This window comes from Cavenderia fasciculata (assembly GCF_000203815.1).
Source record: "Cavenderia fasciculata unplaced genomic scaffold Scf_Dfasci-G-b-205a01.r1-3, whole genome shotgun sequence".
NCBI classification, from domain to species: domain Eukaryota; phylum Evosea; class Eumycetozoa; order Acytosteliales; family Cavenderiaceae; genus Cavenderia; species Cavenderia fasciculata.
In genome coordinates this window covers 307,088-324,028 of record NW_004457737.1, presented here as the reverse complement: position 1 = coordinate 324,028, position 16,941 = coordinate 307,088, and the positions used below count along the sequence as shown (strand labels likewise).

Genomic DNA, 16,941 nt, shown 5'->3' with positions numbered 1-16,941 from the left:
TACTCCAACTGATATAGGTTGATGGTAATACTCCAACTGATATTGCTTGATTATAAAAAAATCAAAGAAATACAAAAGTATAACATCAATATTGAAAAGTCAAAAGACAAAATTTAATGGTCATTGAATGAGGGATATTCTATCTTCTTGACAGATTTGGCAAGTGTTTAACGCTCGCTTTTAGATATCACCTATATTATTGACCTTTATTTATTTTCCTTCCTTCCATTTATGAATTTTTTAAAATCCATTGTTGTTGTCTTTGGAAATATTTTAAATAGTATAGTTATTTATTTATGAATTTCCATCAATATATCAATGGGATATACAATTGAATAGAGACAGCAAAGTATAAATAGTTTCAATACGAGACTATTACAATTCATACTTACCTGCTGATTTTCTAGTCACGATCAAATAGGTGACTAGAAACTAAAGTATCTGTCTCTTTTTGCACTGCTAGAGACACTTTAAATCCCTTACCCGTAAGGGGAGGGAATTAGCTAATTTCTGGTAGTGGGGTTTCATTGCGCTAGTTCGCAGATTCCCCAACAAACTCTAAATTAATTCAATGACATAAATTAAAATATAAATATATTTCTCTATTTTTGAGTTAGTGGTAAACTAGTTAAACTGTTAGCAGTCAAACTCGTTAATCCATCATATCGTAACCCCCATCATCTATCTATCTATCTAGAAGTCAATATTTTAATCTAAAATGGGTTATAAAATAAAACTAAATAGCTAGACTTGGTTAATTAATAATAATAATATTTATTGTTTAAAAAAAAAAAGTATAAATATTCCTATGCACTTCCTTGTTGTTATGATAGTATTATCAACAATATAATATTTACAACAATCATAAAATTAAACAATATATTATATTTAAATATTTTTATTATTATTATTATTATTAACAATGATTGCATCAATAATATTAGCATCGATGGGTTCAGACAAAGATGGATCACCAAGAGTTAGACAAAACATCTCAACCAAAGATCAAAACACTGGAATCATGATTACAAATGTATGGGTTGGATTACGTGCACTGGAGGGTTGGTGGAGCTGGAATCATTGGTCAATCATTTTGAGTCTCAGCAATGGACAGTACGCCTGCATTCAAAAGAATACCGATGACACTGTAGCTTGCAAGATTGAAAATTCAATGGAAGCTGCCTGCAAACAAACTTGGGGAAAGGTTGGTAAAAAGGTCCGTACCTCTGACTATGGATCACCATGTTGTCCACGTTCATGGGATTCTTATTTCAAGGACCTTCCAGGAAACGATGACTACACTTTTATCGTCAATGATTGTCAAAACTTTGCAAGACAACAAGTGGAAGATCTTACCGACAAGGTTGTTGGTGTATTTCCAATTGAAGATGGTCCAACTTTTACTTTTTAAAAAAAAATTCATTACTCCCATCCTATCAATCAATCAATCCTCTTCTATCTACATGTATAAATATAAATAATAATAATAATAATTAATATTTAATCATTAATAATTAATGATTAATAATCAATAATAATTAATCGTAAAGTAATAGCATAATTTCAATAAAAAAGAAAGTTGGGTTGTATTTGTAATAAATTAATTATAAGTGGTGTTTAGGATGATTGGAGCCATCATAACTACCGTCAGTATTTGAGCGATGTTTGTGAGTACCAAAATTGGCATGTTGATTATGATGATGTTGTTGTTGTTGTTGTTGTTGTTGGACTTGTTCTTCATGATGATTATCTTTTTGATTTTGATGATGTCTATCATTAAATTGACTATCTTTTTTAAATAATGTTTTGAGACTATTATGATCATTTTGATTATTATTATTATTATTATTGTGAGTATTAACATGACTATTATTATTATTATTATTATTATTTTGATTATTATGATTATTATTATGATTATTTTGATGATAATTATTATTTTGGTTATTTTGATTTTGATTTGGATGATTATAACTAAAATAATGAATTGGTTGAGGAATGATGGTAGCAATTTCCTCAAAATCTTGATTATAAACCTTGTATGGTTTTGATTTGACAGCATCTATGTGTTTGTTTAGTATAGAGAAAATGTCACCATGTTTCAGTTGTCTTGTGAGGACATCGATATCGCCGTTGTGGTTCCTGTCATAGACAAATACTTGTACGTAGGCAAAGGTATTCTTGCTAATGTGAAAGGTACCGCTTTCACCAGGCAATATGAGTATCTTTTGTATTTGATCTATATCATGATTGTTTTTATCAAACTCTACCTGTGCACCGAGTTTGACGCCATTGGTAGAAATACCAACCTCGCCACCAATCTTTTTACGAAACAGTGTATTTTGATCGGGTGTAATATAGACTGTAATCACATCAGACACTTCATTAAATACCATTATCGATGAAGTGTCACCAATTAAACCTTTGTCATGTAAAATTGATGGTTGATGTCTAATTGTCTTGTAATTATGTGGGTGTTGGATTTGTTGAGGTTGGATTTGTTGAGGAGGAGGAAGGGGAAGATTGTCAATGAGGGAAGACAAATTAGGAGGAACCAATGATGAAGTGACAACATCAAAAGGAGATGATATGTTGGGACCACCACCACCACTATTTCTCCCTAAACTTTTTTCTAATACCATTTTTACCATATCCATTCTTTGTTTCTTTTTGTAGTTAAATATTAATTATTAAATATTATTATTTGTTGTATTGATTGTTGTTGTATTGTTTGTTGTTGTTGTATTGTTTGTTGTTTTTGTATATATTAAAAACTAAACCAAATGTAATGTGATTTTTTTGTTTGGGTTTTAATCCATCATATACACCAACCACCACCACTAATCATTTTAATTATTATTATCATTATTAATATATATCGTAATAATAATAATATATTATAATTATTATTACAATGATTGTTTGACCAAACATGTGATTTTGAAACCCTAACCCTAACCCTTTTTTTTCTTGAACCCATACCGCACGCACACAACATAAAGTGTAGTGATGGCTTTTTGTACTATTCGTCGACGTTGAACCAAGATGAAGATATCTTTCTTTCAACAAACCATCATCACTATTGATTGTTGTGTTTATTGATTTCTAAATCGTCGTTGTTCTAGCTAGGTTGGAGAGGGGTCGTTATATTTTATCGTCCGTCATCACATACACACTGCACCATCATTGCTGTGTCTGGTAACAACAAGGTTGTGTAGCTTGTCACCCCAACTTTAGCTAATCATATCCATTGTAAAGTATCGAGTCTTGTTTAATGTATAAAGATACAAAGATATATATAAATGTCTATAAATATAGATACAAAGAACAAAAAATAAATAATAATTCAAAGGTTATACATTCAGTCTCCCACCTTTGTTTTTTTTCAAACTTCATTTATTTTATTTTTTAATTAATTAGTTTATAAATTATATATGTGTGTATATATATATATATATATATATATATATCTATGTAACTTGTTATTACAATGATACAATATCTTTATTCCTCACTATCTTTATTATTTACTTTTTTCCAGTACTTATGAATTTTTCAAAATCCATTCATTCTGGAAATATTTTAAATAGTATAACCATACTTATGAATTTCCATCAATATATCAATGGGATATACAATTGAATAGAGACAGTAAAGTATAAATAGTTACAATACGAGACTATTACAATTCATACTTACCTGCTGATTTTCTAGTCACGATCAAATAGGTGACTAGAAACTAAAGTATCTGTCTCTTTTTGCACTGCTAGAGACACTTTAAATCCCTTACCCGTAAGGGGAGGGAATTAGCTAATTTCTGGTAGTGGGGTCTCATTGCGCTAGTTCGCAGATTCCCCAACAAACTCTAAATTAATTCAATGACATAAATTAAAAAATATATATATATATTAATAATGAATTTAGTATTATTATGAGTATTATTATTAATAGTATCTCTAAAACAAAAAAAATAGAAATATTTAAAAAAACAATGAAAAAAAAGTAGAAAGAATGTCGATGGTCTCAAAGATCAAACTACTCCCATTAGTTTTGTAAACTTTGTATTATTATTATTGTATTTGTAGATATATATAATAATAATAATATATTGTATTATTTAGTAATAATGTGGAGAAGAAAAGATAAGAATAATGCAATACATAACAAAAAGAATACATATGATAGTAAAGGTGACGATAACAAGACGGTCAAGTTACAATTTAATTTGATGGTGACATCATTGATACTTTGTAACTTGGATTTTATTGATAGAGTTTGCCTTTTACTCACTTGCAAGGATATATATAAACATAGAAAACAGCTGTATTCATTTAGAAACGATCATATCTCACAGATACCTGGGTCGGTCGGTATTGGTCGTGGCAAGGATACCTATCAACTAGGCAACGATAGTGTGCAGCTATCTCTGTTTCTACCAGTATCAAACAAGACCGGTAAAATAGTTAGGAGTAATCGAGAGAGAAACTTTAATCCGTCACCACTCGTCCTCTACTACTACGAGATGACCAATGTCGCCTGGATCAACGAATACCCATTCACCAATATATCAATGCACCCACATCCCAAGATCGCCATCCCTCCATCAGTCTCTGGTCTATCGATTGAATATTATTACCCAGTATCTGATATTCATCTACGTCAAGAGGTTTTAAAGTTTATCAGCAATCCTAGTACGTCAACCATCCCACCCATCCCTTTAACAAGTACAATGACATCAAAACAAATCAAGTCTTTGGAACCATTACCAATACTACCAAATACAATTTCCAAATTATCAATTGAAAGTAAATATTTCAAAGTTTTAAAGACCATCTCTACAACAACACCTGGAGTAGTGTCGCTGGCAAGTAGTATTACACACTTGGTATTGAGTTCATTCCATTTTGCAATGTATCAAGCCAAGTTACCAAACACGGTGCAAAGTTTGACTGTCACGGTCAATGCGTCGGACAAGGTCAGTACTGCTTATTTCCCAGACACTCTGTATCTACTTGACATACGGTCTGCACTTGGTTCAGATCCGATAACAATCGAGTTTACAGGTCTACTTCCTCCACTCCAACACTTTCGTGTTGATAAACCTCCATCGACCACTCTACTATTTGACATGGACCATCTGGTCAGTCAACCCACTTTAAAATCGGCTATCATGACAACACCTCTATGGCCAATCATGGCATTACCAAGATCCTGCTCGTTTTTCGACAGTCTTTGTCCAGACACGGAATTGGGACAACCGTACAATGGAGGTGTCAAAGCATTATACCTTAGTACCCATATCCCACTATTCAAAGCAATCCCATCGTCGGTTGTATATCTCTTGTACAATCATATTACCATTATGCCACCACAACTACCATCATCGTCAAATGAACAACCAAAGAAAGAATTAGAGACTGTTCAATTAGATATACCTAGTTCAGTATTGTATTTAGAGATGGGAGGTTCGGTCTCTTCAGAGATTGAGAAATTGGGTGCACTCCCTCCACACCTAAGATATCTGTCGTTTGGTGGTGATGTGATGACTAGTCCCAAAGACCTGTTTCCAACAACACTATCTATACTTTCACTTGGTGTACCTAAAATCGAGTCAATCACATCAAATATTACAACACTAACAATTGGACGTGAGATTTACGGGAATGCGTACAAGCTACCCGACACGATCACATCTCTATCGATTATGGCTAGTCGAAAATTCCAACTTGAACATCTACCACAACATTTGGTCACACTGGTATGTGTCAATATCCACCTCACAAAGACCAGTCTTCCCACACTTAGATCACTCACCTACACCGACGTACCAGACTCTGTCAAAGAGTTACCCGTCAACATTACCTCACTTGGTGTGTTTGGTCGTACCGATCTCTTGTCATGTCTACACTTTATGTCTCCGTGTTTGACGGTGATGGCAACATCGGGACAATTCTTTAGAGATGTTTGGATACATGATATTGTACCGCCATCAGTCCGACACTTGACACTCTCCAATGTAACGAGGTGTCACAACAATGCTCATCTACGCCTATCATTGTCCATGTTGATGCAACTCGAAACCCTAAAATGCTACGGTGAAGATCGCGGTGAATTCAAACTCATCCATATCCGTCGACTGTCCCCTACCTCTCTCCTCCTCTTTGACCAAGAATCCTTTAATTACCATATGTACCAAAACATCGACGCTACCAACACCAAACAAATCAACTCTGAAAACCAATACAACATCCTTGTCAAATTATTAAAACAAGACCGTTGTCATTTTAAAACAAATACAATCTTTAAATTTAAAATTTAAATCAAAATATTAAATATTGTATCCGTCACCGTCTCCGTCGCCGTCAACGTCCTTCAAAAATAAATCAAGATATCTCAAGAAGGAATTAATCCTTGTTGTAGTTGTTTGGGAACAGCCCCTATTGTACAAAAGATATTCATTCACCTCTGCAAGCAAGGATAAAATTTTATAAATCTTCAATATATCTTGGCGTTTGTATAGGGTCTCGAAGAAAGAGCAAGATAGTTGTTGCTGATCTGGCAGCATCGATGCTTGATAGAATCACCCATTAGCACAAAATGCCCAACCAACCAATTATGAGTTTTGTTTGTTTTTATAAATTTCCTTTTAAAGAAAATTGGTTTCTTTCTCTTGCAAGCACCCTTTGCCTCACCAAAAGGGTGTCTCTGCGCACTTGTTGTTTGAAAGTTCTTTGCGGTGCCCCCTTTGTTCTCAATAATACTCAGCGTGTATTGGATGCACACCCAATAATACACAAAACACAACAACATTACTACTCATCATTATTATCGTCACATCGGTATCTTCTTCCTTCTTCTTAACCTGAAAATGTTGTTAGCAGAAAGAATCAACAACAATAACAACAACACCGTTATGGTTGTTCTTGAGAATAGAATAATAAATAACAATAATAATAATAATAATAACACAGACAGATAAATAATATAGATAGATAGAGAATAATATCACTTATCACCATGTCAATGGATAACATTTATAAGAGAGATAGATAGATAGTTACAACAATAACAATAACAACCAACAACATTTATTTTATAAATAGAACTGAGCCGCTGGACACACATTGGCAATCAATCAATCTAGATCAAGATCAAGATCATCTTCCAGACACAGACACAGACGACAATTTTGACAACTTTGGAATCAAGATTAGGTTGTTTGAATGTAAGGTAAGAAAGACATCCATCTTGTTTAGTTGTTGTTGTTATAAATTGATTGATTGATTGAAAGAGGATCAAGACATCATGACGGAAAGGAAATACCTGCAACACTTGGATTACTCCTCCATCTTGACAATCACTCACTACTCAACAAACACACACAATGGAAAAAAGAAATGTGTAGAGTTCCCAAAGAAAGGCAAACTAGGCAAACTGAGAGCTTCAAACCCAGAGTGTGTGTTGCCTATTTAGTTGGATGGGTGCTCTGTTGTGATTGCTCGAGGGTGTGGGTGTGGGTGTTGTGTGCTAACCCTTTTGTGGCGACGTATTTTAAATTTAGATCCAAACAATACTCTTTTTGTTTTAAAAATAATACATGAATTCAACTACTACTACTCAACTCATCAATGTATAGCACCAAAAATAATAATAATAATAATAATAATAATAATTTCTAGAAATTAGGACAAATAATATATAAAAGGAAAAAAAGCAATAACAACAGAGCACTGGAAAGATTGATCAATCCATCCATCCCTCCATCCATCCATCAATAATATAAATATTTTTCATTCCTATTCTTAAATATATAAATATTAAAATAAGAGATTACAACTACAATCAATTAATTACCAATCATTCACATTTATACAGACATACAAACAGACAGACAGACAGACAGACAGACAAACAGACAATAATAGTTCATTTACTTACAATAATATTATATATTATATAAATATAGATAGATTAATATTATCATAAGTGGATTGTGATAATTAAATTCAATTACATTGTCACAATTATTATTATTATTATTATTGTAAATAGAAAATATAAAAGGTAAGAAATCTATATGTACATGTCGTTAAAAGTTTATATTATTAAATAATAATCAGATTCAACAAATACAAATACAATAACAACAACAACGACGAATATATATATATATATATATAATATGGGTTGGTTGTTTTACATTTAATTTTAATATTCCATATCATTCCAGGATCTGGTAAATTTAATCCGTCCATCCATCAACCAAAAAAAAGACAGATTTCATTTCATTAAAAAATCATTCCAACAATCTCAAATACCCTATTCCCCCCTCTCCCTTTCATTTCATTCATATGCAACGCACATTTTAAAATAGAATATATCAGACTAGAGTCATCTAAGTTTCCATGTCTAAATCAACTTGTGTCAGCAGTGGAAGAGGTGGTGTGGTGTAAACAAGTAAAGAAGACAAGAAAAATAGTTAAATGGGTTCTACTCTATTCATTTATTATTATTTGTTTATTGCTTTGTTTGTTGGTTGTGATATCACCCATCCTCTATCTACAAATCCATTCGTACTATAAAAAGAATATAGAGTGGTAATGTAGTGAGAAGGATAGGGTTGGGGGGTTGGAAGATGAGTGGTTGATTGTTTGGGGAATGTCAGATGCATGGATTTGGATGGGTGACTAGCCCGATGTCATGACTTTGACTGGCATCCAACTATGAACGGAATGGAATGTGTTGGTTTTAGGACCCACACCCCCCTCCCTCACACACAAACACAATTGAAATCATTAAGAATTTAATTCCCACACCACCACCACCCAACAACAATAATAATAATAAACCATACATACAATCTCTAGTATCCCCAAACCAACAAACCTCAACAGTTTAGTTTGCAATTTCTTATGTACTACATTTAACAAACAACAAACAACTATTAATAATACTTTATAAAATACTATTATTCTATTTTCGTTTTTTATAACATCCATCCATCCCCGGATAATAATAATAATTGTATCTCTACCAACCCCCACACACTGTTTTTTCTCCAACAACAACACAACTGTATTTTATTTAATTGATACCAACAAGAAAGAATCATATATTAATATTTTGATCAAAACAAAACACACCACCACTGTTGTACCAAAAATCCAAACAAAAAGACAACCCAACCAAGATATTCATCCATCACATCATCAAGCCAAGTTATATATATAAATATAAATATTTATTAATATCATCCACCATCCACCATTATCAACATATATAATATATATAAATATAGCACACACACACACATATATATATCTTCCTTTTATCCAGACCGATACATAGACAGACACCCCCCAGTCAGTCTATCCATCATCCATCCATCCAACCAGCCAGCAAGCGAAAAACAAACTTGAATATTCCAGACAACAGTAACAATAGGGTAGGTTTCAGTCACCACACAAATAATCGTCGTACATGTAGTAGTATATTTTTTAATCTTCATCAGGAGCTCATCATCATCATCCTCCTCCTCATCAATCATCATCAATTACATAATTATATCATCAAATCTATTTTTATTATTACTTTATTTAAATTTTTGATCGAGAGCGAGAAAGACAAAGAGAGAGAGAGAGAAAGAGTGAGTAAAGCAAGTGTATATTGTATCGCATCGTATGTCCTGAATGATTTTCCAATTACATTATTATTTTTTTTTATCTCTATTATGTTGTTGTTGATGAAGACACAATTAATCCAATAGAACTCATTCTCCTCCTTCTCCTCCTCCTCACCTTTAAAAGTCAATATATTTTATTATTATTATTATTATATTATTATTCTAGCTTGTTATTGTGTAAATCCAACAACAAACAAACAACCAACACACACATCTCCCATTTTTATTTTTTATATAATATATATAATAATAATAATTTGACAAGGAAAATAATAATAATAATAATAATAATTTCATAGAGACAGAGACATACAGAAAGATAAAGAGAGTAAGAGAGAATTAAAGAGAGTTCATCAACAATCTCAGAGAAAGATTAATCATATCATATATAAGAACAACATTGGGATTTTGGATAAACAATATTTATTTTTTTTGAAAATCCATCCGTAGGTGAATAATCATATTAGTACACACACACAGACAGACAGACAGGTAGAGAGTAAGAAGAAGCTGTTGTGAGATTCAACCTTGATTTATCGTTCTCCTCCTCCTTATTCATTTACTTTGTTTCTCCTCCTCACTCCCCTCACTCATCTATATCTTGTTCAAAAAAAAGTAGTTAATATCACCCCCCCAACACACCAAAAAAAAAAACACAAACTTTCATTAATTCCTCTTGTTCTTCTTGTTTTTGATTATAACTCTCTTTCGATGTTTTAATTAATACAAATAATCGAATATTATATATTATAATATATTATATTATTATTTTTCCTTTTTGTGTGTTATGTTGACCATTTTATTTAATCTTCTTGTCTTTTAAAAACCACCACACCATACATTTATAATAGTTCCATTTCCTTTAAACTACTACTACAACAACAGTCAATTTAGTTAATTACAACAAATAATAATAATAATTAAGGAATATAAATAATTAATAATAATTTCTTTTAATATATTTTAGATTTAATTAATTATTTATTTTTAAAAAAAGACTTTACGAAAATGAAGATGGAAGCATTTTCTTGTTTTGGGGTTAGAAGTAAGAAAAAGACAATGTTGGCCGAGAAACAAATACAATTGGAATTGTCAGAAGCAGAAAAGAACCCCAACTACTTTAGTTTTCTATCGACCGAACTACTGTTGTATATATTGAAATTCATGAGCATTCACGAATTGTGTATTTTGGCAAGACTATCGAAACGCTTCAAGGAGTGTTGTTACGACTCTACACTTTGGCGAACATTGGCAATGAGCAGCAACATGCCAAGGAAAAAGATCATCTCTGCACTCAAAAACATGGAATCGACAGCAAGACTGCAGGCAGTGCGTATGATCAACCTCAACAATGCCAACATCAAGCAAACCACCATCGATTATATAGTTACCCATACCCCACAACTCAAGGAAATACGACTTCACAACCTGAAATTGACCGAAAAGACGTCGAAGCTCCTCGTTGCCAAATGCCCCAACTTGGAACAAGTCTTTATGGACGGTGGAAAAACATCAGACGAGTGCCTCGAGTTGTTGGCAAATGGTGCCATCAAACTCAAATCAATCAATCTTCACAAAGTTGAAAATATTACAACTACAGGCATTTGTCATATCATTAAGAATACCAATCTTAGTTTCTTAAATTTTAATGGAATTTCTGGATGGGATATTAGAACTTTGGCACCTTATTGTGGTAAGCAAAATAATAACAACAATAACTCTTATTTAGATCTAAATATATATTAATCTTTTCTTTTTATTTTATTTTAATTTTATTTTTTATTTTACTTTTTTAGCACATTTTACATCAATGGATTTAGGATCAAGTAATAATTTAAGTGATGATGATTTAAAGGCATTGACAAGACAATGTAAGAAATTGAAATTTATATCATTAAAGAGTTGCAAATTGATTACAGATCATGGAGTATTGGAATTGATTCATGATTGTCCACAATTGATGGATCTCAACTTGGCATCGTGTAGCAAGGTTACTCGTACCTCTATCCAACACGTTCTCCAACAATTGCATTGTCTCACCACCCTCAACCTCTCCAACTTTAAGAATATCCATCCCATCACTTTCCCCAAGAACCCATACCGTCTCCTCAACACCCTCACCAACATTGACCTCTCGTTTACCGACGTTAATGACGACGATATCCGTCAACTCACTGAATACGCATGCAATCTTAAAAACCTCCGTCTCTGTGCATGTGTCGAAGTGACCGACTCGTCCATGACTCTGATCGCCACCTATTGCAAAAAGTTGGTATGTGTCGATCTCTCTCGTGAAGGTCCATCTATCAACCCTGGTCCAGCCCAGACCAAGGGTCCAATGAAAATCACCCTCGAGACGGTCGAGGCACTCTTTCTCAACTGCCAAGACCTCCAAAAGGTCGCCCTTCCCTACTCTTCCAGAAACAACATCACTAAGCGTAGTGTGTTGGAAGTTCATGAAAGAAGACTCTCCCTTGGTTGGAAAAATCTAAACTTTACCCTAACTGAAGAACATATTGTTTTAAATAATTTAAATAATAATAATTTAAATAACAACTTGAATAATACCGTAAATAATAATAATAATATAAATAATAATAATAATATAAATAATAATAATAATATAAATAATAATAATAATAACAATAGTAGTGGTAGTGGTAATAGTAATAATACTAGTAGTAATAATTTACAAAATACTTTGGTACCCAATAATGACCATGCCAATTATCACCCCAATTTGAATAATTTACATTTACCTCCAATTCCACTTGCAAATGGTACTCCTCAAAGTTAAAGAGTTAAACCAAACCAAAAAATATCATATAATAATAATAATAATAGATGAAGAAAGAAACAAAACATATTGGGTAAAATAGATAGATATAATAGATCATTAATTTATAATTTATCCAATCAAATCCTCCCCTCCTCCCCAACCTTAAATTATTCCATCCAACAACAACAACAACAACAACAACAACTAAACCCAACAGAATCTCAAATCAAATCAAACCAAACCAATCCACATTATCAAAAAAGATAAAGATATAAATCCAGAAGAAGAAGAAGAAATCCTGAAAACAAATTTTTGCAGTTTGCCATCATCCACATATATTATTAATAAATCAAAAGATTAATAGTTGATGCTCTCTCTCTATTAGTAAGAGATAATCGATATAGATTGTTTTCTCTAATTTAACATAATTATTTTTATTATAATTACTACTCTATTCTTGTTTTATATTTGTTTGGACCCAGATTGCTTTTTTCTCTATTTAAAACCATCATCGAATCCACTGCATTCCAAATCATTCCATCTACAATCTTATTCTTAAGACAAACTATTCCAATATTATTAAACCTTTTTCAATTTTTTAGGGGACATTTCCTCAGCCTCTGGTTGAGCAATAACTCCTCAAACACTTAATCAGTTACAAGCCCAGAGCCAAACTCGAGATTAAGGGTGTTTACTGTGTGGTTAACCTCTGCCGAGTTCATCTCCAAGACCAACATCACAATAATTATTAGTGTTTTCACCGTTTTAATGATATTGTTTTTTTTGCACCTACTATGGTTTTTTTTAACAATAATCATACCGAGTATTATAAATTTGTACATATAGTATTACTATAATAAAAACAATCAAATTGAATCAAGTTAACTAATTTGAAGAGATATTTAGTTTTTGATGGAAAAAAAAAACTATATGTTATATATGTTTGTTGTATTATTATTATTAATTCTTATGGGTTCTTAGGCAGATGATATGGTAACGAATGATAAAACCAATGAAATAGCAGTAGCTACACCAACAATAATCCATCCACTAGTTTCAGCACTCTTGACTTCGATACCCTTAAGAGTAGCATCCCAGAACTAAATATAAATAAATAAATAATAACAATAATGTTAGTGTTTGGGAATTGAATAAACCAATTATTATCACTATGATCATGGTGACAATGACATACCAAATGTCTGACACCACTTAAAGAGTGGAAAGCAACTGGGAAAGCAACGCAAAACTTGGTTGGAATGACAAGTGATGGATAAAGTGTCTTGAATTGTTCAATGAATAATGGAATATCTGTACCAGTGATTGCAAGTCCTGCTAATCCGAAAAGACCTAAATATAAATGAATCATCATATTATTAATATATTTATACTCAAGACGTGTGACGATCGAATGAATGTTGTATCATTTGATTTGAGTTGAGTTGTAATATAGATATGAGAGATATATCGATCTCATCATGATTGCAGATTTACAACAATGATCAATCTATTATGCACAATACTCTCTCTCTCTTCTCTCTCTCTCTACTATTATTATTATTATTATTATTATTAACTACACATACCAAGACCCATAGCAATACCAGTAGCACGATGAGTAATAGATAAGATAGCTGGTTGTGGAAGCTTGTAGATGGTGAGATGTGGAGAGGTTGGACGATTGTTCTTTGGTAAGTCTTCAGCCTTTGTTTCAACAATCTTGAATCCTTGTTGAGTAGATGAAGAGTAGTAACGTTGAACAGAGGAGGATGAAGAAGAAGAAGAAGAGTTGAAAGATGGCTTGATTGAAGTGGTCAACTTGGCAGCATTGATTGCTGCTAATCTAGTGTTGACACCAGCTGCCTTTAATAAGATAGTTCTACCGATCATCCTTTTAGTCTAGATTGTTATTCTAACTACTATGTATGTAATATATATATGATGTAAAATGAAATGTGTAATACAAGCAATCAATGATCATCAAATTCAACACTTTGATCCAAAAAACCTTTTTTTTTTTTTCTATCAGTTTATATACAATGCAATATGTATGGAAGGAATAAACAATTAAACTTGGATTTTAAAATATATTATTATTATTATTATTATTATTATTTATATAAAAGATTTTCTTTTTGTTTTTTTTTTTTTGTTGTTTTATTTATTTATTTATTCTTCTTGAGCGTTCAAAGTGATAATATCATCAATCTTGAGGATCATTTTAACAACTTGTGATGCCAAAATATATTGTTGGCTCTTTCCTGGGAGTGTGTCGAATACATGTTGGTCCTTCATATTGATGGTGTCTCTACGGTTGCAGTCAATACCCAAGAGTGCTGACTTTTGTTTGATTTGTTCAGACTTGACGGTGGCCAAGGTTTCAATGGGTGGGAGACCGCTGTTTTCAGCCAAGGCCAATGGAATGGCGTCGAGGGCATCGGCAAAAGCACGGACGGCGTATTGTTCAATGGTTGCAATCTCGTCTGCCATCGATGAAATCTTGAGTCCACATGAAATATCAGATGAACCACCACCATAAACAACTCTATTATCTCTAATTAAATTACGTGTAACACATAATGCGTCATGAATACTTCTCTTTGCTTCGTCAACAATCTAAAATAAAAATAATTAAATTAATTAAATTAATTGATTGATCATTTCTTTTCTATTCTTTTCTATTTTGTTTCAATTTACCATTTTGTTACCACCACGAACGAAAATAGTGACAGCATTGGTATTTGGACATTGTTCAATACTCAAGTAACGATCCTTGGTAGTACCAAAACCGATTTCCTTGACGAGACCTGCACGACCCAACTTGTCGGCAGAGACATCTTCGAAACGAGCAACGATACGACCACCAGTAGCCATGGCAATCTTTTCGAGGTCGAGACCACCAACCCATCTGACGGCTGGCAAATTGTTTTGAAGTAATAAATGATTGGCTTCATCATCGAAACCCCATTGACAAATGACCAAGTTGGCACCAGTATCCTTTACCTTTTTAACCATATCGATGAAATATTGTTTTTCAAGGTCACTCAACTTTTTGAAATCCTCTGCGTTTGTAATTTCCAATGTATTCTAAATAATAAATAAATTAATTAATTAAATATTAAATTAGATTCTATTCATATCATATATTTGTATTTGTATTTATATTCTGTTAATATTTACCTTGGTCTTTGGTTTGGGTGGTTCAAATGGACAAGTGAGTAAACAAATTTTAGCGTCTTTAATTTCAGTTGGCATTTGTGGATGTGAAATACCCTTGTCAATGATGATACCGTTGATGAGTTGGGTGTCTTCCAATTTACCACCTTCCTTTCCTTCCAATTTAATATTTTCAAAGTTTACATCCTTTCTCTCCAAAGTGGCAACTGATAATACAGCCTTGACAGCAATTTCAGCCATTTGACGATGATAACGATTGACACTAAAAAATAGAAAATTAAATGAATAAATATACAATACATTTTCTTTTTCTTTTCTTCTCTTATTTTCTATTTTTCTCTCTTACATCTTTGAACCTAAACAAGTCATAGCAGTTTGAACTAATGGTTCAATGTTTTCCTTATCAAATTCGATAGTATCAGAGATTGATTGAAGGTGCTTGACGGCGATACGACAAGCTACTTCGTAACCTTCAGAGATACGACTTGGATGAATACCCTTTTCGATGAGAGATTCGGCTTGTTCGAGTAAGGAACCAGCGAGTACGACGACACCGGTAGTACCATCACCGATTTCATCGTCTTGTGACTTGCTTAGCTGTACCATGAGCTTGCCGATTTGATTGTCGACCGACATATTTTGGAGAATGGTGGCACCGTCGTTGGTGACAGTGACATCGCCGTCTGGTGAAACGATCATCTTGTCCATACCCTTTGGGCCGAGTGATGATTTCATGATATTGGCAATAGTCTTTGCTGCAAGAATATGTGACTTTTGTGCTTCAATACCCTTTAAACGATCCTTTGCTCCTTGATCACGAATGATAATAAAAGGACGTCCATATTCATCAAATACTAAACTCATTATGTTACTGTCTGTTGATTGGTGACTTTTAGATCGACTACTAAATTTGAATATAAAAAAGTATATATATAAAAGTAGTAAAGAAGAAGAAGATACAAAAGAGTACTATTATCAGTTCATAGTCTTTGAAAATAACACCACCAAAGGTCTGTTCATCAAAAAAAAAAAATCAAAAAAACAAAAAAAAAAAAAAACTTGAAAAAACTACAACATCTTCGTCCTATTTACGGACCACCATTATTATTACTAATAGTAATTACTAGTACTATTTGTTTGTACTACCCAATCAGTATAGTTTGTAATGAAGAGAACATTATTATTATTATTATTATCATAGGGTATCAGATATCATCAAATCAAGTTGTGAGACGTTACAAGTTTGTTATTTTTTTTTTGTTGAAGAGATGAGGAGTAATTTAAAATGATGGTTCAGAATATA

At 32.5% G+C, this 16,941-nt stretch overlaps 7 protein-coding genes across 7 annotated transcripts; 3 read left to right on the top strand and 4 right to left on the bottom strand.

Annotated features, from left to right (window-relative positions):
* Positions 1 to 922: 922 nt before the first annotated feature.
* On the top strand, positions 923 to 1,411 carry DFA_02831 (uncharacterized protein; the record flags this gene model as incomplete). Its single annotated transcript, XM_004362382.1, has 1 exon — positions 923 to 1,411. One exon carries the CDS (start codon positions 923 to 925, stop codon positions 1,409 to 1,411), a length of 489 nt encoding a protein of 162 aa, XP_004362439.1.
* A 193-nt stretch (positions 1,412 to 1,604) lies between these two features.
* On the bottom strand, positions 1,605 to 2,657 carry DFA_02830 (uncharacterized protein; the record flags this gene model as incomplete). Its single annotated transcript, XM_004362381.1, has 1 exon — positions 1,605 to 2,657. The coding sequence occupies one exon, from the start codon at positions 2,655 to 2,657 to the stop codon at positions 1,605 to 1,607; it is 1,053 nt and encodes a 350-aa protein (XP_004362438.1).
* A 777-nt stretch (positions 2,658 to 3,434) lies between these two features.
* DFA_02829 (uncharacterized protein) lies at positions 3,435 to 6,332 on the top strand (the record flags this gene model as incomplete). The annotated part of the gene is made up of 4 exons (XM_004362380.1): positions 3,435 to 3,440; positions 3,591 to 3,651; positions 4,122 to 6,016; positions 6,273 to 6,332. 4 exons carry the CDS (start codon positions 3,435 to 3,437, stop codon positions 6,330 to 6,332), a joined length of 2,022 nt encoding a protein of 673 aa, XP_004362437.1.
* A 1,411-nt stretch (positions 6,333 to 7,743) lies between these two features.
* On the bottom strand, positions 7,744 to 10,241 carry DFA_02828 (uncharacterized protein; the record flags this gene model as incomplete). The annotated part of the gene is made up of 3 exons (XM_004362379.1): positions 7,744 to 7,801; positions 7,882 to 7,933; positions 10,157 to 10,241. 3 exons carry the CDS (start codon positions 10,239 to 10,241, stop codon positions 7,744 to 7,746), a joined length of 195 nt encoding a protein of 64 aa, XP_004362436.1.
* Positions 10,242 to 10,690: 449 nt separating this feature from the next.
* On the top strand, positions 10,691 to 12,479 carry DFA_02827 (uncharacterized protein; the record flags this gene model as incomplete). Its single annotated transcript, XM_004362378.1, has 2 exons — positions 10,691 to 11,375; positions 11,479 to 12,479. 2 exons carry the CDS (start codon positions 10,691 to 10,693, stop codon positions 12,477 to 12,479), a joined length of 1,686 nt encoding a protein of 561 aa, XP_004362435.1.
* A 959-nt stretch (positions 12,480 to 13,438) lies between these two features.
* sdhC (succinate dehydrogenase) lies at positions 13,439 to 14,351 on the bottom strand (the record flags this gene model as incomplete). The annotated part of the gene is made up of 3 exons (XM_004362377.1): positions 13,439 to 13,561; positions 13,588 to 13,811; positions 14,048 to 14,351. The coding sequence occupies 3 exons, from the start codon at positions 14,349 to 14,351 to the stop codon at positions 13,439 to 13,441; spliced, it is 651 nt and encodes a 216-aa protein (XP_004362434.1).
* Positions 14,352 to 14,630: 279 nt separating this feature from the next.
* cct5 (chaperonin containing TCP1 epsilon subunit) lies at positions 14,631 to 16,502 on the bottom strand (the record flags this gene model as incomplete). Its single annotated transcript, XM_004362376.1, has 4 exons — positions 14,631 to 15,077; positions 15,159 to 15,548; positions 15,642 to 15,900; positions 15,985 to 16,502. The coding sequence occupies 4 exons, from the start codon at positions 16,500 to 16,502 to the stop codon at positions 14,631 to 14,633; spliced, it is 1,614 nt and encodes a 537-aa protein (XP_004362433.1).
* Between the last annotated feature and the right edge of the window lie 439 nt (positions 16,503 to 16,941).